The 23,637-nt window shown below is 39.5% G+C and overlaps 3 protein-coding genes across 4 annotated transcripts in view; 1 reads left to right on the forward strand and 2 right to left on the reverse strand.

Moving 5' to 3' along the window:
* Nucleotides 1-4,108, forward strand: part of LOC310950111 (uncharacterized protein) — a 5,109-nt gene extending 1,001 nt beyond the window's left edge. The window contains exons 3-4 of the mRNA XM_083917773.1: nucleotides 69-271; nucleotides 2,959-4,108. Coding sequence (XP_083773899.1) covers nucleotides 69-271; nucleotides 2,959-3,273 — 518 coding nt within the window. The 3' untranslated portion in view covers nucleotides 3,274-4,108. The remainder of the gene's footprint in view (nucleotides 1-68; nucleotides 272-2,958) is intronic.
* Nucleotides 4,109-4,736: 628 nt separating this feature from the next.
* On the reverse strand, nucleotides 4,737-7,275 carry LOC310952310 (hyaluronan and proteoglycan link protein 3-like). Its single transcript, XM_083920886.1, has 5 exons — nucleotides 7,157-7,275; nucleotides 6,837-7,062; nucleotides 6,577-6,722; nucleotides 5,570-5,872; nucleotides 4,737-5,102 (listed from the first exon to the last, which is right to left on the reverse strand). The coding sequence occupies exons 1-5, from the start codon at nucleotides 7,263-7,265 to the stop codon at nucleotides 4,810-4,812; spliced, it is 1,077 nt and encodes a 358-aa protein (XP_083777012.1). The 5' UTR covers nucleotides 7,266-7,275; the 3' UTR covers nucleotides 4,737-4,809.
* A 2,699-nt stretch (nucleotides 7,276-9,974) lies between these two features.
* LOC310966485 (lactadherin-like) lies at nucleotides 9,975-22,932 on the reverse strand. 2 transcript variants are annotated; one of them, XM_083940226.1, is made up of 10 exons: nucleotides 22,786-22,932; nucleotides 18,335-18,460; nucleotides 18,118-18,249; nucleotides 14,559-14,672; nucleotides 13,781-13,962; nucleotides 13,539-13,694; nucleotides 13,288-13,432; nucleotides 12,384-12,568; nucleotides 12,128-12,283; nucleotides 9,975-10,913 (listed from the first exon to the last, which is right to left on the reverse strand). In XM_083940226.1, exons 1-10 carry the CDS (start codon nucleotides 22,862-22,864, stop codon nucleotides 10,770-10,772), a joined length of 1,419 nt encoding a protein of 472 aa, XP_083796352.1. In that variant the 5' UTR covers nucleotides 22,865-22,932; the 3' UTR covers nucleotides 9,975-10,769. The 2 variants fall into 2 exon arrangements, with proteins under 2 accessions (XP_083796352.1, XP_083796351.1); XM_083940225.1 differs by having other exon boundaries at nucleotides 12,384-12,586.
* Nucleotides 22,933-23,637: the final 705 nt, after the last annotated feature.

Below are 23,637 nucleotides of genomic sequence, written 5' to 3' on the forward strand. Positions count from 1 at the left end.
ATTGACAGTGTTAGCTAAATGATTCAATATGAATTAAGTCATAATCAGTAGTGTTCTTCTTATTTCAGAGTACACAATCCACAGATGTACACTGCAGTGCAGAGACCAGCCACATTACCACTGTTTGTACTGCAGAGGCACGCTCATAAGGAAAAAAGACTTCATAAATCACCTACCAGGCTGCCAGCAGAAATACCCAACATTTCCCCAAGTACAGACGGTCAAAGCATCACAGGCCAAAGGAGAGGGTTATGTCCTTTCATATAATACGGTAAGCATGTGGTCATGTATGATGTACTTTAACATTTAAGTTTATCATGTCGCGTTTAATATTGTCACAGAAAGAAAAAGTAGCTGCACCTTCAGGGATTCGTGCCTCGTTTACCTAATGAATTAACTCAGATTTTTTTTATGGTTTTCCTATGCACACTTCGACTGTTAACAACACATTTTTAAACCCCTTTAAGTGTTTCAATATCTGCATAGCAGCCAGTGGTGCATATAACTTAAAGTGGAATTCAGGCGTAAAATCATCCCAAGGTCTTTTTCGGCAAATTTGCTCATCAAATAAGCCATCAAAACAATTTATTTTGTGTATGAACTATAAGCTGAGATTTTAAGGAGACACACTTACAGCCTGATGCAGCTTACATGGATTAGCTCAGGGTGGCAAATTGAACGCATTAAAACAGCTTTTTTTAACCACTAATACTGCTCTAAATAACACCAAACCTGTGTAGTAGCATGATAAGAGTCCTGACACATTAACCGAAGCACCAACAATGCAGTTAGTGAGCCCAGAGTTTATTAAAAGTATTTTGAAAGACTTACCAACTGACCCCGGTGTTACACCCCTACAGGTTTCCACACCAACTGGTTTCCCTGTTGTTTCGCTAACAGCGGCAGCTGTGCTCAGTCTCTCTCGTCAGATTCACAAACATCTTACAGAGGCTTTTTCAGCCTCATCTCATATCGACTGTGGTGGATATGACTATATAAGTGCGTTCTACATTACCGCCACATTTGAAAAAAATAATAATTCAGAAAATATGTTTGTTAAATGGCTACAGCTGGATTCGATCTCACCAGAGCAAAACATATAAACTTCATAGGCCGCTGCTCTAACCCGTGAGCCAGTATTAATTAACCACCTCAGCATCCAGGTAACCGTTTGTTACACAGGTCAGGAAATTCAATGCAGAATTCGTCCACAGATCATTTTCTGCGCTTTGTTCTACTACACCACTGGATAAAAGTGTCTTATTCAGGGTAGTCAACCAAAGTGGAAACACACCTATTAGCGATCTCTTTTGTCTTTTTTAAAAATCTACTATTCGTGATCTATAAAAAAAAAAATATAGCCTATTATTTTCCGTTTGTGTTTTGATAAATCCTCTTCTTGCTGGAGCTGTTGAATTAGGCAGTCTAAAATGGGTTCCCCCATGTAACAGGTCCGAGTCTGTGGTCCAGCCATGTTTCATTTAACTACGACAACAAATGCACTTGAACACATCACACCGGTAATTTCCATTTCACAATTGGAAAGGACTATCTTTTCCATAGCACATGAAGGCAGCATTACACCGGTACCAGCTCCTCGTACTCAATCCATTCGAGTCGATTACCAAATGCAATCCAAAAGGAATGAGCCCATTGATGATGTATTACAGAAAAACACATAAACGTTGTGGTTTGTGTCAGTTTGGTGAAATATAAGTTAAGAATAGATGTAAAAGATTTGGAAAAGGGCCCTCACAGCTTTCCCTGCAGCACCAAAACGTTACGCGAGATCTCAGGGGGCAGGAGTCGTGTGTTGCCGGGATATGGACAGCATATGTTAGCGCAAGCACGGGTAAAGCTGACTATCATGCAAATTGAAGTGAAGAGAGACAGAATGGTTCGCGTTTATCGTTGCCGGCTGCAAAACAAAAACGAAAGCTTATAACCCAGAAACTTTTTATCTGCTGCCATTGCGGTATGATGACAATGCTCTGATAAACCAGTGGCTTATTGTTTTGAATATGGACATTAAGACGATGATCAATACGCTTAGGCAGAGGGATTACCGTGTCTGCAGCAAACTTTTCAAAAACGACAACTTCATAATTCATAGGAGAGCTTGCTGGAATAAATCATCAATGGGCTCCTTCCTTTTGGATTGCATTTGGTAACTGACTTAACAACGAGCAGCTTGTAAGACTTTCAAAACACTCTTTTAATAAACTCTGGGTTCACTTACTACATCGTTGGTGTCAGGACTCTTATCACGCTACTTCAGATGTTCGGTGTTATTTGGAGCAGTATTAGTGGTTAAAAAAGACATTTTAATGCGTTTAACTCGCTGCCCCGAGCTAATCCGTGTTAGCCGCGCAGGCTGTTAGTCTCTCCGGAAAATCTACGTTAATAGTTCATACATGAAAAAGTTTGTCTCAATGTCTTATTTGATGACTTTGCGCCTGTTACTCTACAACCAGCTTGCACTTGTTGAAAACAAAGTCACAGTTTGTGATTGTGATCTCGTTTTGGATTGTACAGAGGATGTTACTCTGTTGTTCTGTAGGTCCTTTTTGGGAAGTTAAGCTGCTTGTGATTGGGTGTAATCAGTCAAACAAAACAACATCCTGTTTATGAAGTCATGCACACCTGTTGAGAAGGAGAGGGTCTAAACTTCTTACTTTGTCATTCTTCTTATTCTTATGTTGTTATTATTCTAGATTAATCTGAACATGATTAAATAAACTTGTCATAACTGCTCTCCAACCATCTAAGAATCTCCATCTGACATTTTTATTGCAACTGTAAACATTAGATTAAGCCAGTTGCTGATGTTGTCTTATCTATCACAAATTGTGCATTACACCACCTAAACACCACTTTGACTGTTCATCTGACAAGGCCTCTCATCAAACCACACAGATTGTTTTTCAGTGTTTAAAAGATTTTGTGTTGTTCCCACAGAAGACCGACACAGAGAGTGACAGCGAAGACATGATGGATTCAGACGACCAAGTCAGCCTAGGAGCGAGCAGCAGCAGCAGCCAGCTGGTGACCTCCATCGTCGATTACAACACTGTGGAGAGGAGGAGATGGACAGAGCAGCAGGGGGCTTCTACATGTCACAGAACTGTACAGACAGACATTGAAAAACCACAAGATTGCGACGAATACTACTTCATGAGTCTTGTGAAAATGTTCAAAAAGTTGTCCCCTCAGAAGAAGGCAGACGTCAGGATGAAAATCGAGAGAATCCTCTTTGAAGCAGAGTTTAATTAGGAAAGGGTAAATACCCACACATTTGTTTTTTGGGAAAAAATGTAAACCCTGGAATATTTTCCAGCAGTATCTTCATGCTAGCCCACTGCACCTTCGTTGGAGGTGAGAAACAAGATTGTTTATAAGTTCTGGTGAAGTTTTGCTACTACTCACTCAGCTGAGATGCCCTGTTGCTTTCTGGGGCTTGATTCACTAAATTTGCAAAATGTAAACAATGATTTGCAACATGACAACTTCCTCTCATATCTTCATCTTCATCTTCAACTGCTTATCCCGGGGTCGGGGTCGCGGGGGGCTGCAGTCGATCCCAGCTGACTGGCGTCTTGTCCAGGGTGTACCCCACCTCACGCCCGATGTCAGCTGGGATCCTCTCATATCTTAAAATATTGAATTTTTCAAAACAAATGTCATACTTGGGACTCTTGGCGTTAGCATGCAAAAACATAAATGCATCTGTTATTTGTCCGCAACAATCGCCTATATTAATACCGTTTGAGATTAGCCTGTAAGCCATTCTCACAAATAGCCTTTGTGTCAGAAGTTGGATCTCTCTGGATTTTTCGTTTTTCGTTTTCTCAGTATACCGACAACCACAGGATGCATTCGGTATTTCCTCTCATGGAGAATAATCTGTGAAAGTCATGTTTTGGAGTAGTTATAAACAAAATAGTTATAATTGAAAGTGCTCTGTGTGAAAGAGATCCATTGACACACTGTGTTATACTCTGACACGACTGTATAGTTAATAACAAATACCAAAGATTTATGCAGTGAAGCCTGCTGACTCAGGCTCCTTTAGACAGATGCACAGCGGGAGCCTCAGCTGGACATTATACTTGGGTCAGTGTTTCTCAAATCCACAAAATGTTGCTGCTGTTGTTTTCTTTTCTTTTTTTACATTGCAAATAAAGCTGCTACAAGGATTGTGTATGTGGGTGTACAATTCCTATGTGGAGAGACAGACACAAATCTTCTGTACAAGGATTTTAATGTTCAGGAAAAGAATTTGTTTTACAAAAATAAGTTTTATTTCAAATGATGTAAAAGTCGAGTGTGGTGAAAATCACCTGAGGTAAACGGTTATACAGTTGAGTTGTGAGAAACAAAATAATCTTAATTCAATGTCCACTTACTAGTTTTTTTTCTGAGCTTTGAATTGCATGTTTTCAGCGAATAGATAACTCCACTGATGTTTAATAGCATTAATAGTGATAAGACATAGCAAAGTAAAGGGTTTTGCTCTCATGCAAAAGAAGAGGAATTTACAAAAGACGTAGTAAAACTAATGTGGTTCTGGGGAAACCACATGGGGATATAGGACCATGGGAATCTAAAACTATAAAGGTTTAACAAAGCATGAGATTTAGTTTTCTCCATGTTACTTACACAAGTTTTAGAAGCATGAAGATGTAAAATCATCCTATACGTCACAAGAAAGAAAAAGAGGAATGTCTGAAAAAGTAAATATATCTTTGTATAGTGTCAAAGCTTATTTTGAAAAACCTGTGCTAACTCTAATAGGGGGGGGGTCTGCATTCATTCATCGCCCTTCTTGTAGCAGTAGACTCCATGCTTGTGCTGGGGAGGTGGGAAGCCAAAGCTGCGTACCCCGGGCTCAGAAGAGGAACCACAGTTTCTTCGTGGTGTGGTGATGGGATACCGAACGCTTCCATCAGCCAGCCAGCCGGCATCACAGTGGTCCAGCCCTGTGAGTTTCCAGGCGGCGTAGAGCTGACCCACTTTGGCGACCTCTGCTCTGTCCTCCTGACACGCCTGCTGAGCCTCACTCAGGCTCATCTTGTGAGCGGGCTGAAGATAGTAGACTTTCCCTTTAAAGGAAGCGCATTTAGTGTGATGGAGACGTTTCCACAGGTTTGATCAGGTTCTTTTCCTTTTGCAGACCTCAAACACATCAGCACCCCCACAATTATTTCTGAAACTGAAAATTTCGGGGTTGGCACACAAAAAAACAAAGGCACAACTGAATTGCGGGAATTCTATAATGCTGTTTTACTGTAGTATACAGGCTGGATGAAAGCTCTCAATATGATAGTTTGGGGATTGCATACTGCTATACGTATATCTGTATACTGATTATCTGATGTGCATACAGAAAAAAACTGTTGTCGTTTTCCTTGGATGCAAGGTGCAAACTATAAATAATGGCGTTAATGTTTGCTGAATTTAATTTAGCTGCTTCAGTTTCAGAGTCCTGTTGCTGTGCATGCTCTACTTTAACTTTTATAAGTCAAACTCTGCTGGGAAAAATGCCTTCTCTGGTCTCACATCACCTCACCTTGGAGCGAAGAGGAGAAGCAGAAGACGTCATAGTGATGAAGGTGCAGGTGCCGTCTGCCGTAGCTCCGTACACCCGGGGCGATGTCTTGCCCCCCGCAGGGCAATCTGGGGCGGGTGATGGGGTACTGGACTGTCCCGTCAGCCAGCCAGCCTGCGTTGCACCAGTTCAGGCCCTCCTTCCAGGACTGGAAGAGCTGTGTGAAGGTGGCCAGTGTGGAGCCCTGCTCCTCACAGGCCTGCTGGGCTCCCAGGAAGCTGAGCTGGTAATGACCATTAGGATGCTGGTAGGGAAACACCACACCTGGGTGGAGCAATTAGACACTACTGCTGAAAGTATGGGGGCTTGTGGTATTACTCTCAACACAACAGACAGTAACATGTTGTTATATCTATTACTACTTCTCTGACTGCTACACTTACCAGAACTATTATAGTACTACTACCACAACTATTTGAGTTTTTATTCCTCATTTTTCTACTCTTACCATGAACTACGATTTCACAGGAGACGTATTGATACATCACAGTAGACAGGTCAAAATGTCAAGGATTGAGGTGGAACCCACAAGGTAAGAGGAAAAGAGGTCAGCCAGGTGGTGACTGGATCTCCGGGCAGACTTTAATAGATTGGGATACAACCGGAATCAGATAGAAAAATAAGCAAATGACCAAGTACTCTGGAGGTCCCTTGTCGACGGGGCGTCGGGCATTAGTAAGTAAAGTAAGTTCTAATATTGCCAGACATGGTATTCCTACACCTCATCACCTTATATAACACATTAAATATCGGGATTGACCATTAGTTGTATCAGTACACATTTATAAAAGTGTATCACAAAAAATAAACTAGCACAATCCAGTTTGGTTTAAAAGACCATAACAAGTAAAAAAAAATGTAAAAAATGAGCAGGATCAGAGCTCTATTTTTTAGATTTTTCTGAGCAGAATTAATGAGAAGTTCTCTTAGACAGGAAGTCATGGCATCAGTGCAGGTTGGTATTTTACCTTGTAACTCCAGATAAACTGAAGTGCTCTTGTCCTCCAGTCCGTCCACCACCTCGCAGTGGTACCGGCCTGTATCATTCAACAGGAGGTTAGTCATCACAAGCGCGGCATCTCCTGGGAAATCCTGTCTGAGCTGCACACGCCCCCTGACCAACAGACAACAGACACACTGTGAGCTCAAAGACAAACAAGCTCATGCAGTCATGACTAGCAGAAAAGAGTAATCATCGCTATTTTATCTATTTGTCCTTTCAAACAACCTGAAGTCCCCAAAACTTCGACTGCGGGAGCCGATAGCCACCAGCACATCTGTTTCAAGTCCCCCAGCAGCAGCAGGCAGCCGGGACCATTTGACCCGGACGTCCCTTGGTGAGCTCAACTCAGGCTCATACCAAAACCTGCATGGCAGGGTGGCATTACCCCCTGTGACTGCAAACACTGAGGTCCGAGCAGATTCCACATGGACCGTCACACCGCTGAAATGAACTGAAATAGAAACATTAGATCTAAAGAATGAAAATATGGACAAACATATTGCAGCTATTTACATAAACATATATTTTATTGATCATGTGCATACTTTCTTTGCTGCCATTTCCACTGAGGAAGTCGTGGTAGAAGTAGTTGGTTGGGACTGAGAGAACCAGCTGAACGCCCAGAAACAGCAGAGTTTGGAGGTAGATCATCATCCTGGCTGTGAGGACAAACCTGATCCTCACTGGTCTCTGTGTGATCCCCAAACCTTGTGAAGAGAAAAGCACAGTTGGATGATTACTTTTGTGTGACTACATTAGTTTGGCAAAAGTTACAACCTTGTATGTTGTGTGGTTATGACAGGGCTGTGCCAGTAGAGGGCAGCATGGCACCATGTTAATGAGCTTTGTCTGTGAAAATGCCTTTCTGCCCCTTCGACACTTTGTGTGATTAATATGTGTGTAAAAAATAATGTTTCTGCATTGTGACACCACACAACTGCAGCTTCAGAAGACGGATTTAAAAGACAGAAATGTTGCTGATTTCAATACTTTTCGTTTTTTTTCTACATTGCAGTTTCGGTTTAGAGCATTATTGGTATCTTTGTTGTGATTGGTTATGGACAGTCTCTTCCTCTCCTTTTTAATCGTTGTTTTTGTCTCCCCCTCTGTATGTGCTTTCTTTCTGTTTTCTGCAGGTGATTCTTGTTGGCATTGATCACCTGCCACTCTGTATATAATCCGGTACTGAGGCTCACTCAGTGCCGGATCATACCCTCTACTTACCCTGATGTCTCCCTGTGTACCTGTTCCTCTTGTGTCCATTCATCGTGTGAGTTTGTATCTAGTTCTTCGTGTTTTTCCTTTGTGTTAGTGCACCTTTTTGTAAATTAGTTTTATTAAATTTGTTAATACCGTCTCCTGAGTTCCGTGTCTGCATTTGGGTCCCCTCCTCCGTCGTCACTCATGACAATCTTTATATTTATCTTTATCTCGACATTTAGTGAGTGCAACACCTTCGACAACTCAATTTAGGAACATACCAAACCAGGTGAGCATAAATAATATAGAAATAGTAGCAGAAAGTCGACGTGCAAAAGGTCTAATAAATATAACTACTAATAAAAAAAACAACATTTGACGAATAAAGTGATTCATATTATCGCTAAAGATCCCAGATCATATACCTTTTGTTAATATTGATGGTCATCACTCACCGTGAAACACTTTGATGTTCTTCTTCAGTGAAAAAGAGAGTTTGGATGCGGAGGAGCAGAAGTCCGAAGTCTCGTGGGATTAAATAAGTGTCTCCAAGAGGACGCACTGATGCGCACAGTGGGTTTCTGGTCGAAGTACAAAAAATCAGCAAGGTTTAGTTTTCCTCCAGTTTTTCTTTTTGAAGATAAAAACAAGTGCAACTGCTCAATTAGTGATGATAAGTCTAATTTAACTTTCGCTCAAGAAGAGAAGAAGCAGCGCTGTGATGCTGCAGCTCTGCGGCTATCAGGCTGCTGCACTGAAAACTTGTGTGTGTGTGTGTGTGTGTGTGTGTGTGTGTGTGTGTGTGTGTGTGTGTGTGTGTGTGTGTGTGTGTGTGTGTGTGTGTGTGTGTGTGTGTGTGTGTGTGTGTGTGTGTGTGTGTGTGTTCGTTCGCAACTACCGAGTGAAAGGAGGACGGGAATATCAGATATATGCAGAAGTCTCCAATTATTTTAAGCAGTACTGTACATTCAAGCCGTTTAGGAAGACATGCAAATGAATAACGGAATATATATTATTATATTTAATAGTCTAATGTAGATTTATACTTTTCTACAGCAAAATTGACTGCAAACTACCAAAGTAATTCTCATTATTTTAAATAGAAAAAAAACCTTTATCAATTTGAATATCTAACTCACAACCATGTTATATGTTCTAACAAAGAAGTTTAGACTTTTAAATCTGCTTTTCAAACGTTATAACATTGTATATTGCTGTTTTGGTCCTAGTCTCACATACCGTACGTAACATAATATTCTAATTTTATTTTTATTTTCCAGTAGTAGCAAACAGAAATGGTTTTTGGACTTATATCTGTTGCATCCCTCCTAATCTCTCTGAAAGCAGATGTTAGTTGCAGAGGGTCACTCCAGCTGGTAACTGTATTTTTATATCCTGGAAGCACTATTATCTTTTATGGGAAACCCTGGTATGTTATGGAAAACATACATTAAAATACACATCCACATACAGTAGCCATAGACATACACGGTAAGGACAGATGTGGAGATGCTTCGTCCTTCACTGCATTCATTTCAGTGAGATGAAAGCTGTTGCCAGGGGCCAAACATACCAGGACTGCAAGCTTAGCAGGGAGATGAGTGTCTAACAGGGTGTAATTACTCTTGTAAACAGCAGGCCTAAGCCCGGTAGTCCAGTATCCAGAAGACTCACAACATCTCGGTGCGTCTGGGACAGTTTGTGCTTTGTGCAAGAACGGCAGAATGTCACTAACAGCGGGTTATTCGTTGAAATGTTTAATTCTCTTTTATCTGAGAGCTTCAAGTCAAATGCAAAGTCCTACTGCACCTTCCTTTCGTGTTAGCTTTGGGCTATGGTGTGTCACAAAATATGGGTAATTATTGGATTATATCAACATCTGAACAATGCAGGGATGCCTCCTAAAATGGCCGGTCCCTCTCCTTCACGTTGCTCCCTTTGTGTCCCCTGTAAGCAGCCTAAGGGACCTGTTCATGCAGGAATCAGCCACCAACACCCACTCTGACACGGACATTGTCTGACCAAGTTAGACTGTGGGAGATTATCTTATGTGAACGGGTGATATCCAGTACATCAGCTCATACTACAGCATGAGAAAGACAAGTTTTGTGTCTCATGGTCGAAAAGAAACACACACAAGAAGTAGTTTCTTTTAACATTTAATCAGTGATCTCAGTTCAAGACCAACAATTAATAATAATAATAAAAAATGTAAAACGTTTATTTTCTACACATCTTTCTACATATTTCACATTTGTTGTAAAAATGATTAAATAACAATGGAATTATTTGTAAGAATGAAGCGGAAGAACCTGCTAAATGTGTAAAAACAGACGTCATGTGAAGGAGCACAATTGTTTGTCAGTTAATCGTTTGATTGGCAGATCAGCATGCAGAAGTTCAGATTTGAACCTTTTTTATTTTCTACTCTTGGACATATCGTCTCTTCCTGGATAGACGGAAAGGTCAAAAAATACTCTATATTGCACAGACCCTGCGTCATTATAGTGGTGAGTAGTGCAGACTAAAACAAAAAGGTAGGGCTGTTAAGTGATGTGAGAATAAAAATTAAGTTTTAACAAGCAATTTAGTTTGGAGTACACCTGGAAGAGAGGATTATCACATATACAGACTTAAAGGACCTGACATGGATTTGAGCCAATAATACAAACTTAGAGCAAATTTCGTCTGAATCCACAACTATTCAATTTCAAATCATTGATACTTCATAGAAGATTCATGTCAAGTCAAACAATGCTATCAACATAAACATGAAAAGGTCACAAGTCAGAAAGTGCTACAAGTGTGAACAGTCCCAGCAGTCGACGGGATCATCATCCAGAGAAACACGTGTGAGTACAGAACAGATGATTCTGTTGGAGATCCTCTGCTGTGGTTTGAGAGGATGGAGGGACCGGATGAAGACGGAGCACTGTTAGATGAGTCACCGATGAGTTTCTAATCATCACAGCCGAGCAGCTCCATGCGTAGAGTGATGCGCTCGTTCCACTCCCAGGGGACGACGCGGACGTATCGTGCGTAGAATGAAGGCTCGAACAGATTCTTCTTGTGGGTGTTGTTGTCAATGTTGCCTTGGAAGAGCTGTAAAAGTCAAAGTTGACTGTTAATGAGCAGAATTGATTGTTTATAAGCATGTTCTGTTCACTTGTTTTCAGTTTACAATCCTGCTGTAAGAAGAAACTGGGGACATAGAAGGAGCGGAGCAAACGTGTGATCAAACTGAGCTGCCTTCTGACAAGCTTACGACCCGGATCCCAACAGACACACCCAGACGTTCAGAGCTTTCAGACAGCCCCAGGCAGCATCATTATGTCATGAGACGCTACAGTTCTGTGCTCAGTAAAAACATCAAAGCCTCTTTTACACTTTTATTGGATCATCTGGGTCCAGCTATTGTGGCTAAAAATGTCCTGGGACTCTCAGAGAAAGAAGCGATGGTTCCTCTCCACTCCTTCATCAACAGACAAAATATATCTCATTATTAAAGTGAAAGAGCAAATAGAAATGAATGTGGACATTTTGTATTTTCTTATTTTTTACAACTTTAGGTTTTGTTTGTGTCTTTTTAAAGGTCTCATGTTGTCAGAAATAGATTATACATAAAGCAGTGATTCATTTGATCAGACTTGAGTGTACAAATGTCAATTTGTTCTGTTAAACATGAGAAAATTAGTGTTGGATTTATTTTAAACTTATTGTTTGCATTTGGTACATTTTACCTGCATAAATGTAAGTACTCCCAACTTCTCTGCTTTATTTTGTAAGTATTTAAAAACTATATAAAGTCTCTCAAACTAATAAACACAGAAAATGTAATAAAAACTGTCTTAAACTCTTTAAAGAAGAAGAATGTATAATTTTGTCTCTTATTTGTATTATTGAAGTTTGTTTATCCACATTCTTATTTTATTTTTCTAGATTGTTTTCTGCTAATTCAAAGTCAGATCCCTGTATATCTGAACCATTATGTTAAATAGATGTCTCAAATGTTGTATATGTTAATGTTTAATGCTTAAAGAGATGGATGCTAAAATGGATAGTATATTCAGATAGACGGTATGAGAAAAAGAATGTCTTTTGAACATTAAAGCGTGTACATATGTCCTGTTAGAAACACAACATACAAGTAAGAACCTGAAAATGTGCATAAAATGGGACCTTTAAAGACTTCAGAGAAGAGATGTTGAGCCTTTAAAAAAATCTTTGCTTTGAAAGGAAACTCATTTACAAAGACACACATCTACAGTATACTCTATTAGGAAAACACATTTTTTAGAGATTCACATAGGTCTGACCTTATCATCTTTGCTGTTCTCCTCCTTCACCGTACTCCATGACTCTCCATCGTTACTGTAAGCAACTTTAAACACTGACACAAACTGCACCACCCCAAAGTCCTTGGCCCCCTGAGTGATGATTCCTGTGAGGCGCTTAGTCTTCTCTAGATCGACCTGGTGAAGGAACAAGAACACAGTTATACTCTGCAACATCTGCTGGCTTTAAAAGATTTACTTTTATTTTTTTAAACAATAATGACATTTGCCCCCTCACCTGGATCCACTCTGAGCGGTTGTTGTGTGCAGGAGACCAGGCATTTGTCTTCCCCTGCTTATCCAGTCGTGCAAACTGAGGGTGCCACGTGAAGGTATCAATGCCCCACGTGCGGAAAGAGCTGGACGCTGAAAGCTGCCCGTCTGAGACGAGGCGAGACTTCATTCCCAGAGGCTCTGAGCAACCTGCCGTGTTTGAATAAACTGTGAATAAAAAGCAGACGGAAAGACGGAGGGAGGGGAAACCAAAGCGACAGAAAGAGAAAGAGGAAAGAAAAAGAGCATAAACCCAAAGAAATTCACTTCGCCTTCATATCCATTTGAAGACAATTTTGAAATATAAGGAAGAATGTAAAATATTTTTTAACACCCTAGAAGAATGACCAAGAAGAAGGTGCAGAAAGAGGTGCACGGAATAGAATTATGCATGCGAGAAAGTGTAAAATGCTGTAAACATTCACCATGTTTCTCTGTAAATGTTTAGCTGTTCAAAAAGATGGAAGATGGAAGATGCTTTTAATATAGCACAGTGAGGTCCACCACTAAATACTGTTTATAATGTACATTTTCTATCCAACCTAAGCTGGATAGACGCCATGTTGTGTATGGGTAACTTTCTGACTGTCATTGTTATTGTCAGGTAAACCCCAGCGAGAAGGAACCAACACAGAAAAACAAGAGGCAGAGGGAAAGTTAAACAAGAGAGACTCCTCACTTTTCCCTACTTCAGGGATTTATATAATCTTTGTTATAATTTGTTCAAAATGGAAAGGTCACAGAGGATATAGATTGCCTTGATTTGAACTTCATCTGTCCTTTTTACGAACATAAATTTCTTTTACCACCAAGTTTTTGTCATTTCTCTGTGCATTTAAATTGAAAGCGGATGTTTTTTGTGTGTTTACCATTGAGTTCACAGCCCACCAGCTCCATGCGCAGCGTGCAGGCCCTGCGGCAAATCACAGGGATGATGCGGATGTACTGAGCCACAATAGGAGGGTCAAAAAGGTTTGTCTTAGTGCTGTCGTTATCTGCGTTGCCCACGAAAACCTGCAGCACACAGACACAGGATATTAGGCGAGTAAGCTGAAGAGAGAGAAGATTTCTGATGGTAAACATCAGAAGTAATCTGTATTTAATACAACAGAAGCCTAACCTTGTCCCTCCGTTGGCCGTCCTCTCTGTAAGTGGTGTAAGCGTTTCCATCAAAGCTGCTCGCCACCTTGAAGACCTTGATGTACTCAGACGTGCCCATTCGACTGGCACCCTGAGTGATGATGCCTGTCAGACGCATCTTCTTCTGCATATTAATCTGTTGTCAACACGTTAACAGGTGTTACTCAGCTTCACAGCTCTCATTCATCAGCCTCAGGATTCTAAAGTGTTCACATCTCTCACCTCGATCCAGGGGTTCCTGTCATGGGCGGCTGATGTCCAGGCATTGACGATGCCTTGGTTGTTGAGTCGAGCCAACTCCGGGCCCCAGCGCTGGAGACCCAGAATGCCGTAGTGCACAGAGGATGCTGAAATCTGCGACTCCACGATTGCTCCTCCCTCCATCCCCAGCAGAGAAATGCAACCTGGGGACACATAGCCATTCAAATGTCATCAAGGAAGGAAGCAAATAATCACATTTACTTGTGTTTGTGAGGATTTTTTGAGTCTCTAAATGTACTTTTACCTATTTACTGTTTAATTAGAATGCAACTTTTTTGTTGAGTGTCTACTTAAAGTGTAATTGTGGTAGTAAAAAGACTTTTTATTTTACCAGGTTTTCCACTAAAAAGCACAAAAAAACACATTTTTTTACTTTTACTTATGCTTCGACCAACGGTGAGAAATATGGGGTAGTAGTTGGTGAAAAAGTGTAACACCTGAATCTTCCTTGATCAGAAGGAATGCACACTGGCCATCCAGGGACTAAACTTAACAGTGGTCTTTATTTACCACCACCGAAAAGGAATATTAGTATTCAGAACGTGTGGATTACACATGGGAAGCACACATACGACGGGTTGTAAATATCTGTGGACGGTAAAGTACTTGTTCAGTATATCATACTATTTTAAAATCGTACATTTGAAAAAGGCTTTTGAAGAAAACCAAGTGATATGAGGCTCTACATATCTGAGAAAAGTGTGTAAATATGAAATGACATGATAGTTGGGGAACGTACGTAGCTGGCACTGCTTTCCAACGTATGGTGAGAGGCACTGGCAGGTGTAGTCTCCATCCAGATCTCGACATTTCCCTCCATTCTTACAGGGCTGGTCGGCACATTCGTTCACATCTGAAAAAAGACAACAACGACTTTCAATATAATTTATTGTTTTAGGAATCACAAAAAGATGATTGTGCAAGATGTGGTGCACCTGCCCTCAAACAGAAGAGGGAGGTTGAGGCAGGTGGAGGGCCACAAAAGCCTCACTGTGTCTCCAACATACAGCTGATGACAAGCAGTTTCTCTTAAATCAAAGACGATGACAGAGATACCCTTAAGGGCATCTGAGGAGACGGGGCACTCTTGGTAACCAGTGTAAAGGGCACGGTGGGTTAGAGGTGAAAGTTTATGGTTGATAATTTTATTTTGCGTTGTGAAGCGATGAATGTGAACAGACAGGAGATTCATTTTAAAGAGTTATTATACATCTTGTGTCACCGTCAGTTATCCCACAAACTAACTGTGTTGAAGCAACTGAATAATAATGAAAGTTCTAATAACCACAAAGGACAAACAAACAAGCAAACAAATGGGTCTCTTTAAAATGTATTTTGTATTTCAGCCAAAATTAGTCAACAAATGTCTTTTGTGAGGTTTTCCAGCTTTTACTGCTTCTACTCAAAAGGGGCTTTACTCGACATTCAGTACATGAATATAGCAGCAAACAAACATTTTCTCTGTAAAGATAAAGTGGAGTAATGTCATCCTGAACAGCAAATTAAGTCACATGCCCTCTGTGTGTGTTGCAATCTGAGTTTCTCTGTTGTTTGTCGTGCTAGATGGTCCAGCAGCACGTGCATGTTAGTGCATGTGGCTGTGAAAAACATTATTTCACAGATTGGGGTCATAGCTGTGTAGAAAGGTTATCTCAGCCCATTTTGCACCCCAGTGTTTTAACTAGAGCACCTTTAAGATCTTGTCTTCCTCCACAGTAGCCATGGCAACATAGCAAGTAAGTGGTCACTTCCTGTCTCCCCCTTTGGTGTCCCCTCAAGGCATATTTAAAGAGGCTAAGACACTTCTCGCAGCTTTGGGGTGCTCTTTGGTTTCACTCAGTCCGACAGAACTTTCTGGGAACTCTAAAATGGATGGCCTATATACCATATATATAAGGTATATATAGATATCTTTATTGTTCATATACAATATATTCTGACCCAAGACCGATGATAGTGCGCCTGCTGTTGAGCCTTTTTACAGTTGCAGAGCAGATTTTGCTGCGAATGTGTTGTAACCCGATAATACAATGTGATATGACACTGTGACTTCTCTTTTTTCGCCCTTGTTGAATCCCCCCTGGACACTGATCATGTTAAGCTCACCAATCTCCACAAGGTGGCAGGCTTACACAGCATTAACATGGTTTGATTAGCTCAGTGGGATATATGCATAATTTCAGCTGGACACATTTTGCTCTTTTCATTCATCTTAAAAAATGGCCTAAATATTTTCACAGAGGGTGCTAAACCAAACGGTGGAATAAATTATAATACTAACACTATCTTACAGACCAAACAGCAAAATTATTTTCCTATACACAGCTGAGAGCTCAAGTCCCTTGGGACACCAGGTGCTAATGCAGGTGATAAGACAGAAACCCAGCAGTGTTGTGTTAGTAAAGAGTTGTATTAAGATCCCCTTGTAATTATAGTCTTTGCATGCATACATTATGTTCTGGTCAAAAACAGCAGATCTTAATGTATGTTTATGATGTTTCCCTAAACTGATGCATTGAGACGGACGTCACTGCAACCAGATCAGGTCTGAGTGCAGCTCCACTCCCTGCTGCCTGCACAGAGCAGCTCCACTAACACAGGAAAACCCACACACACATCTCCCCTCACTTCCCAGCCTTCTATTAAGTCACACAGTGCCTAAAATACCTTATCACAAGGTACAAATACCACCTGTTGAACATCAGTCAGCTTTATCCTGCACTGAAAGTCAGCTACGCACAAAATGTATCCTCCGTCTGAGCATTTAACTTCAGCCTACACCTCTGTGTTTTTAGCCATTTACATTCTGGTGCATCTGGATCTTAAAAAGTTCCCTTTTCTGTACTGCACAGACGATAATCACTCGCTACTTTTGATACAGAAGAAACATCTGAGTCACTACAAAATAAGATTTCACTGAAGAAGATACATTGAAGCTTTATCCAGCCAGTGTTACTAATTTTAAGATACTCTGCCAGACTTCAGACTTAAAGCAGATGACAGGTTGACGTAATGCCACATGGGTCAGTTTAATTCTAGTTCCCGTTAACACTAAGAGGATTGGTCACAACTTAGAAACAACACTGGCAAACAACACTGAGAAACAGGTGATCCTACCAAGAGAAGGGAAATAGCCTCACTCATTTGATCTGGCATTATTTTTTATGTTTTGGCGACTGTTGACTTGACATTCATTCCAAGTTTCTTACAAATGAAATGCAGCCATTTCTATCTTACAAAGTAACTTTGACTTGTTAACCTCTGAATTACTACTGAACTATAATTAGTTGTTACTATGTCTGTGCATCTACTGTACATAATATATGTTCCTATTCCAGCACCAGTGCAGACTGTGACGTCTGACTAAATCCAATTTAGAAACTGTTTGGGAGTAGACGGCCAGACTGCATGAAGAGTACAATTGGTGGTCAGGCTGTGGGTTGTGAGGGAGCGCTGTTCATCAGAAAAAAATGCCTCCTCAATAATAGTATAATTTAAAGAGAGAGTTACTTTTTTACTATTTTTTCATCCCTCTGTGTTTTTCACCCAGCAATCATTCACACAAAGTGTATAGTTGTTTCGATTCTAAATTATGGTGTCAGTCATAGTTCAGAGGATTGTGATAATCTAATTCAAGCTTGAAGAAAATAATCCTCTATTTCCTTCCTTTTCGCTTTCTTTCAAGTCATTCTTCCACTCATAAACCTAAACTTTCAAGTCATTATATTAACAGGATACGATTTAATTCACTGTTATCAAATTCATCATCTGAATTGGTCAAGCTTGAGTACAAACAGAGGCAGTGTTGAACCTGTGTGCAAGGCGTCTGCATGCTAAGAGACTTAGAGTGGTCTTTTACTAATTAGCCAAACAGAATGACCGCAGAAGCTGCTGAATGAGGACCATTCATGGAGCTGCTGAGCAGACTAAAACATCCCTCACCGCTGATGCTATGACAGGATGGAAAAACCTCCTGTGTTCACACTCAAAGTAGAAATCTGCTGAAAGTGGAGCATACTCCGCCATCAGTATTCTAATTTTTTTGTGTTTATATGATCTTCTTAAAAAAAAACTCTAGGCCATACAATCTTCCCATACATTACCATAAAGTGCAGAAACAAACATTTCTGATTTCTGTAAAGTAAAAGCCAAATTGATTGACTAAATAGCAAGATATCTCCTGAGAAACTAATATCTGACAGTGCAATTCAAATATATTTATGTTGAATGTAAATATGGAGCGTCACAGGGCAAGAGAAGCAGCTCAGACTCATGAAAAACATCCAGAAGTAACTCACTGGTCTGGCAGTGCACGCCCTCGAAGCCGGGCTGGCACTTGCAGACGTACTCGTTGAAAACGTCTCCTCGTCTGGTTGGAGCGATGATGTCGCAAGACCCGTCGTTCTTGCAGGGGTTAGGACTGCAGGGTCCTGAGAGAAGGAAGAAGGAAATAGATTAGTTAAACATTTGTGATTAGCTGTGCTTTTCCTCCAAAAGGTTTCCACTTTACCGTACCTGTCTCTGTCAGGTTGCAGGAGTCTCCGCCGAAGCCATCCGCACAGATGCAGATGAACGGATCCTCTCCAATCCCTGTCACACATGTTCCTCCATTATGGCAAACATTCACCTCACAGTAGTCACCTGAGAAAATGAGAAAAAAACAGGGAGATGAAGTTATAAAATTAGGTATTAGGTACTAGTTTATTCAAAAGGGGACAGTGCTATTTCATAAAACACATGATTACACATGGTTAAAAAAGCCAGAATGAGCCAGAAGGCTAGTTATCATCTGTAGTCCACTGGCCATGATGTGAGAAGGCAATAAAAGTTCAAATATAAAAAATAAGAAAATAAAAGAAAAAGAGAGAAGAAAAAAGCACACAATACATGTACAATATAATACAAAATACAACACCACAACTTAACATTTTATCATAACATCAAAACATCACAACAGGCTTATATTTTTAGTGTTGGCAGCTGTAAGTGTTGATAAGACACATTTTCAGCTTGTTTGTGAAGGCCTTGTATGGTGTGAGCAGTTTAACCTCCTCAGGTACTGAGTTCCACACATTTGCACTCCTTACTGACCAGGCCAACTTACTGGAAGTGCTCCTGCGCAGAGGAACATAACAGTCACCTCTGACAGAGTCTCGAGTGACACGCTCAAGGCTGTTTCTTTGGCTGATGAACTCTACCAGAGGATCTGGAGAAGATTTATGCAGTACTTAGTAGGTCAGTTTTAAGTCTGCAAATGTTTGAAAACTGTCCCAATTCAAAATACTATGTTGTACTATGTTTTTTCAATTTTAAAAATTGCACATTGATGATAGTGCCTAGGTTTTGTATCCATAACTTTAAGTGCTTGTTTGTACAAGATTTCCAATGTTTTTTGTTTCTTTTAACTCTGACCAGCCTGGGTTTAGGCAATAGTTGAAGTGGTTCATCTATCCTACAACACCTTAACACTGTATTTAACATGTTACCATGGATACCAGACAACTACAAAACATGTAGCTTTGAACTACTTGCTGTTCAATGCAGTTGTTGCTGAACAGAACGAGCTCCTGCTCTTTGTCTCAAGGTTGACACAAGTCAATATGATAAAATGAATTCATTTATTATGTTTAGTAGAAGGACATGAGGTAGATTTGAGCGAAAAAAAAGATTTTCATCACAAAATCATTCATGAAAAAGTTGCCCTCTAGCAATGCGGTGTTTGCAAAAAGAATCAAGCAGCAGAGCCGGAGATATCCTAACTTTAGCCTTGATTCCACCGATCATTTCAGTTCAGTTTGTTATATAGAACTGTTATTTTAGAATTAACATTGTCAAAAGTTGTGGCTGATAACAATTTTTCCTTATTCTTCTGTTGAGGAACCTAACACACTGATCCGATACAAAAAATTGGAGCTAGAAACTCCTCAGTCTGTTTATTGGTAAGGATGTTCCTCTGCATCGTCTTTGAAGAGGAGATACTGTGAGAGCTGGATGAAGTAGAGAGAAATGAAAAGGTTTTTCAGCTCGTTTCTCAGCTCATGGCTGTACACGACTCTTCCAGGAATAACCCCACCTACATTTAAGAGTAATACAGTTCTTAAGGTACTATACCGAAAGTGTTTGATGGAAATGCAGCTTTGAAGTCCCAAGTATACTACAGGTCAAGACTCAACATTCCCCATAACTTGATTCAATAGCATATTTTGTTGGAGTCCCTCCCTGTTAAATGGCCACCTTTTTAAAACTCCACACCCCAGACTTCCCATGGGATGTGTTAAACTGGTTAGTTGGCCCTTTTCTATCAAAGCGACAATAGCATGCAGAGTTTGGGATACATTTGTCCCATTATCCAATCTCTCTAAACACTAAGTTGAGAATCTGGGAGGAGAAAAAGAAAGATCTTCTGTGTTTCCTCGTTATTGCTGGAGTGTCTGACCTGAGTATCTGTAGCAAAGTGCTGAGTCACCGATCCTGGCTGGATTAGAAAAATGATGGCATAGACCTTCAGTGGGAGCGGCAGGGCAAAGCTTTATGAGTCACACTGGACTGGAGCTGTCAAAATTACAAAGCTTTAACTCATAATCTCTGTGTTTTTCTTTTTTTTTTTTTTTAACCAGCCCGTTGAGTCACTAGATGCCACGTCAGATGTGATCATTCAAGCTCTGAGTGGAACTTTCTCTGGCATCTGTGAGGTAAAGCCTGTAGGAAAAGTGAGAATACTGCGGTCTTTCTCTTTTTATGCCTCAAAAATGAGTAATAGAAATATGAAATAGAGCCAGTGAAGATCCTTTGTCTCCGTACTCAAACTGTTTCATACTAGAACTCATTGGACAGATGAATTCAAACCTCCTCTTTGAACTGGACAAACTGGCTTTTCTACAGAAGTGACATATTTCTGCAAGAGAACAAATCAGAGTAGTTTGACGGACAATGTAATTCCTGGAACAATTTATACACCAAGAGAGTTTTATGTGGTATAATACGATTGGTTAAAGTGAGTTTAATGTGGAAAATAAATCCTAAAAAGTGCCTAAAAATGAATAAATCTTGGAATGTAATTTGTTTTTTTCCCAGTCTCTATTTAAGGAATGAGAACCGTTAGGGTTGTAAATAATATTTGGTAACCAATGAATATTTATGGAAAATCTTAAAAGCGTAAACAAATAAGACATTTTTATGCAGCCAGCACGGACACCAGAGCAGGTCTACGTGCAGGATTAAGAGCTTGCAGGATTAGCCAGGTTGCACTGATGCATGCAGCTCTTTTAAGGAATGAGGAGTTACACAACATGACCGTGCAGCAGCTCGAGAGTGGCTCAGGACACGCAGCACACCTGACAGACAGGTGGGTGTCATGAGCTAAGCAAAACAGGCTGAGTGTACACAAACACCGTGGCAGCCACATGCAGAGAAGACAGCCAAAATCCAGACATTTGACTTGCTTCTGGTCAGTGGCACATTTCCAGGTCAGACTAAAGTTAGGTGAGCGGACAGCTGGTTCATGTTGACTCCAGACAAGAGCACATATGGTGTTATTTTCCTCTCCATCTGCACCACCTGTTAGTGTGACCACAAAGCTTTTTTCCACAGGGACAATAATACATTAGCCCAAATCAAATGTGTACAAACCTACTGTTTGAAGGAAACCACCCCTCGGAAGTGCAAATCCTTACATCTCACTACTTGCAAGTAATGATTTATTTTACAAACCTGCCTCTTACAATATAATCACTGTGTGAAATTAGACTTTGTAATAACAGAGCCTCGCGTGGTATAATAACGGAGGAGTTGCACATTTAAGCCCTCATTTTACCACGAAAATAATAAGATGTTGCGCTGAAGGACTGCATGTTTTCCTGAATGAGCCCTGAAGTCATAGGTAATTTGGTGATGGCAAGTTATAAAGACGAGAATATTGTAATTGTTATGTTAAAACAGCTGTAAAATGCATTTGGTATGCAGCAGCTTCAGTAGTTCATTACTTTAAATGAATAAACAGGACTCAATAAATAAATAAATACATTTATGAATAAATACAGAGATAAATAAATAAATGCATAAATAAATACAGAAATAAATAAGTTAATGAATAAATAAATACATGAGTAAATGTATAAATAAATAGAATAATAAATAAATGCATGACTGTGTAAATAAATAAATAAATACAGAAATAAATAAGTTAATTAATAAATAAATGCATAAATAATGAATAAATCAATCAATAAATATATGAGTAAATGTTAACATAATAAATAAATTCATAACTGCATAAATAAATAAATAAATACAGAAATAAATGAGTTAATAAATAAATAAGTGCACAAATAAATGAATAAATAAATACATGAGTAAATGTAAAAATAAAGAAATGCATAACTGCATGAATAAATAAATAAATAAATAAATAAGTTAATGAAAAATAAATGCATAAATAAATAAATACATGAGTAAATGTATAAATAAATAAATGCATACATGAATATAATATTATTGTACACCTACATTTATTTATTGATGTATTTCTGTGTCCATATGTTAGTCATCAATTGAATTATTTATTAATTTATTTCAGCATTTATTTATTTATTGGGTCATGTTTAATCCTCCATAGTAACTAAATAAATAAACACCAATCTGCTGCTCTCCTTTTGTCATTCATTAAGCCACATTCACATACAGTAAGAAAAGCACAACTGGATCTTTATGGGTCAGTAAAAGTATTGAATCCTGAACTAACATCGTCATGGGAAACAGAAAGAAAAGGCCATGGGAAATAAGACCAGGTGGCACAGTTCAATGCCAAAGTCCAGTGATGGATTTCATGGAGAAGGTGAATGAAGTGTGGCGTTAGAAGTAGAAACAAAGATATTCTACACAACAAGTCAACAACAATAACAGACGACAGGAGCTCTACAAGAATGCGATTAATCAGATTTATGTGGGTGGTTTAAAAGGGGACTTACCTCTGACTGAACACAAGCAAAGTAGAAGAAGAAATGCTGTGAAAGAAGTCGCTGTTATTACGGTTCCGGGACGTTTCATATTTGTTTACACTTTGTTTCTTCTGCTCTTCTGCTCGGAGCGTCTCACCGATGCTGCCTTAAAGTGCTGTCGGAAATGTCGGCATTGAATGAGGGAGCTGGGATTTTTCGGTAATGCCCGAGTTAAAGACGTGACGTTACATGGGCGGAGAGCTCGGGGCCGTGCAACACGTTAGAGTCTGGTGTCCTGCCAAATTCATTCATGGAAGTTTATCCTTTGAGCAACTCTTTAGCTTTACTATTTTTATTCCTTTAGAGGTGTTTAGAGATGCATTTTTGGTCATTCTCACAACTGGAAATGAAAACTGCAATTTCCAATTAGCCAAGATGTTTTTTTTTCTTTCTTTTTGCACTTTTTATTTGATAGATTATTTATATTCTATTTGCATATAAGCCTAGCCTATATTTAATTCAGATTCATAATAAATATTTACTTTAAAAAATGTATGTATTTTTAATAGTCCCCACCCAACCCTAACACTAAAAAAGGAGAGAAAAAACAACAAACAAAACAAAAAACATTTAAAATAAATAATAATATATAAATACGAGAATACAAAATATTACAATAATACAATAATAATAATAATAATAATGGAAAAAAATACCAGAACATGCACATGGTTGTACACACCTCCACCTCCAAAGTGGGACGTCATACCTATATATAAACATATATCCATACCCAAATACACATACAAGTGTACCTAACCATAATTAATTAACTTAAGTAATATAGAAAGTTAGTTCAACACTAGCACTTAATTCTCTCTC

This window comes from Echiichthys vipera (assembly GCF_963691815.1).
Source record: "Echiichthys vipera genome assembly, chromosome: 1".
In the NCBI taxonomy this organism is placed as follows: domain Eukaryota; kingdom Metazoa; phylum Chordata; class Actinopteri; order Perciformes; family Trachinidae; genus Echiichthys; species Echiichthys vipera.

Bases quoted from the DNA above. Each gene is read 5' to 3' on its own strand.
- LOC310952310 (XM_083920886.1), bottom strand. From the start codon at position 7,265: ATGATGATCTACCTCCAAACTCTGCTGTTTCTGGGCGTTCAGCTGGTT. The intron at 7,063-7,156 runs GTATGCACATGA...TTTCTATTTCAG, and splicing joins TGGAAATGGCAGCAAAGAAA to TTCATTTCAGCGGTGTGACG. The intron at 5,103-5,569 runs GTGAGGTGATGT...CTTCCTTTAAAG, and splicing joins CTTCTCCTCTTCGCTCCAAG to GGAAAGTCTACTATCTTCAG.
- LOC310966485 (XM_083940225.1), bottom strand. From the start codon at position 22,864: ATGAAACGTCCCGGAACCGTAATAACAGCGACTTCTTTCACAGCATTT. The intron at 18,250-18,334 runs GTACGGTAAAGT...TCCTTCTCTCAG, and splicing joins CTGCAACCTGACAGAGACAG to GACCCTGCAGTCCTAACCCC. The intron at 14,673-18,117 runs GTGAGTTACTTC...GTCTTTTTTCAG, and splicing joins GGGCGTGCACTGCCAGACCA to ATGTGAACGAATGTGCCGAC.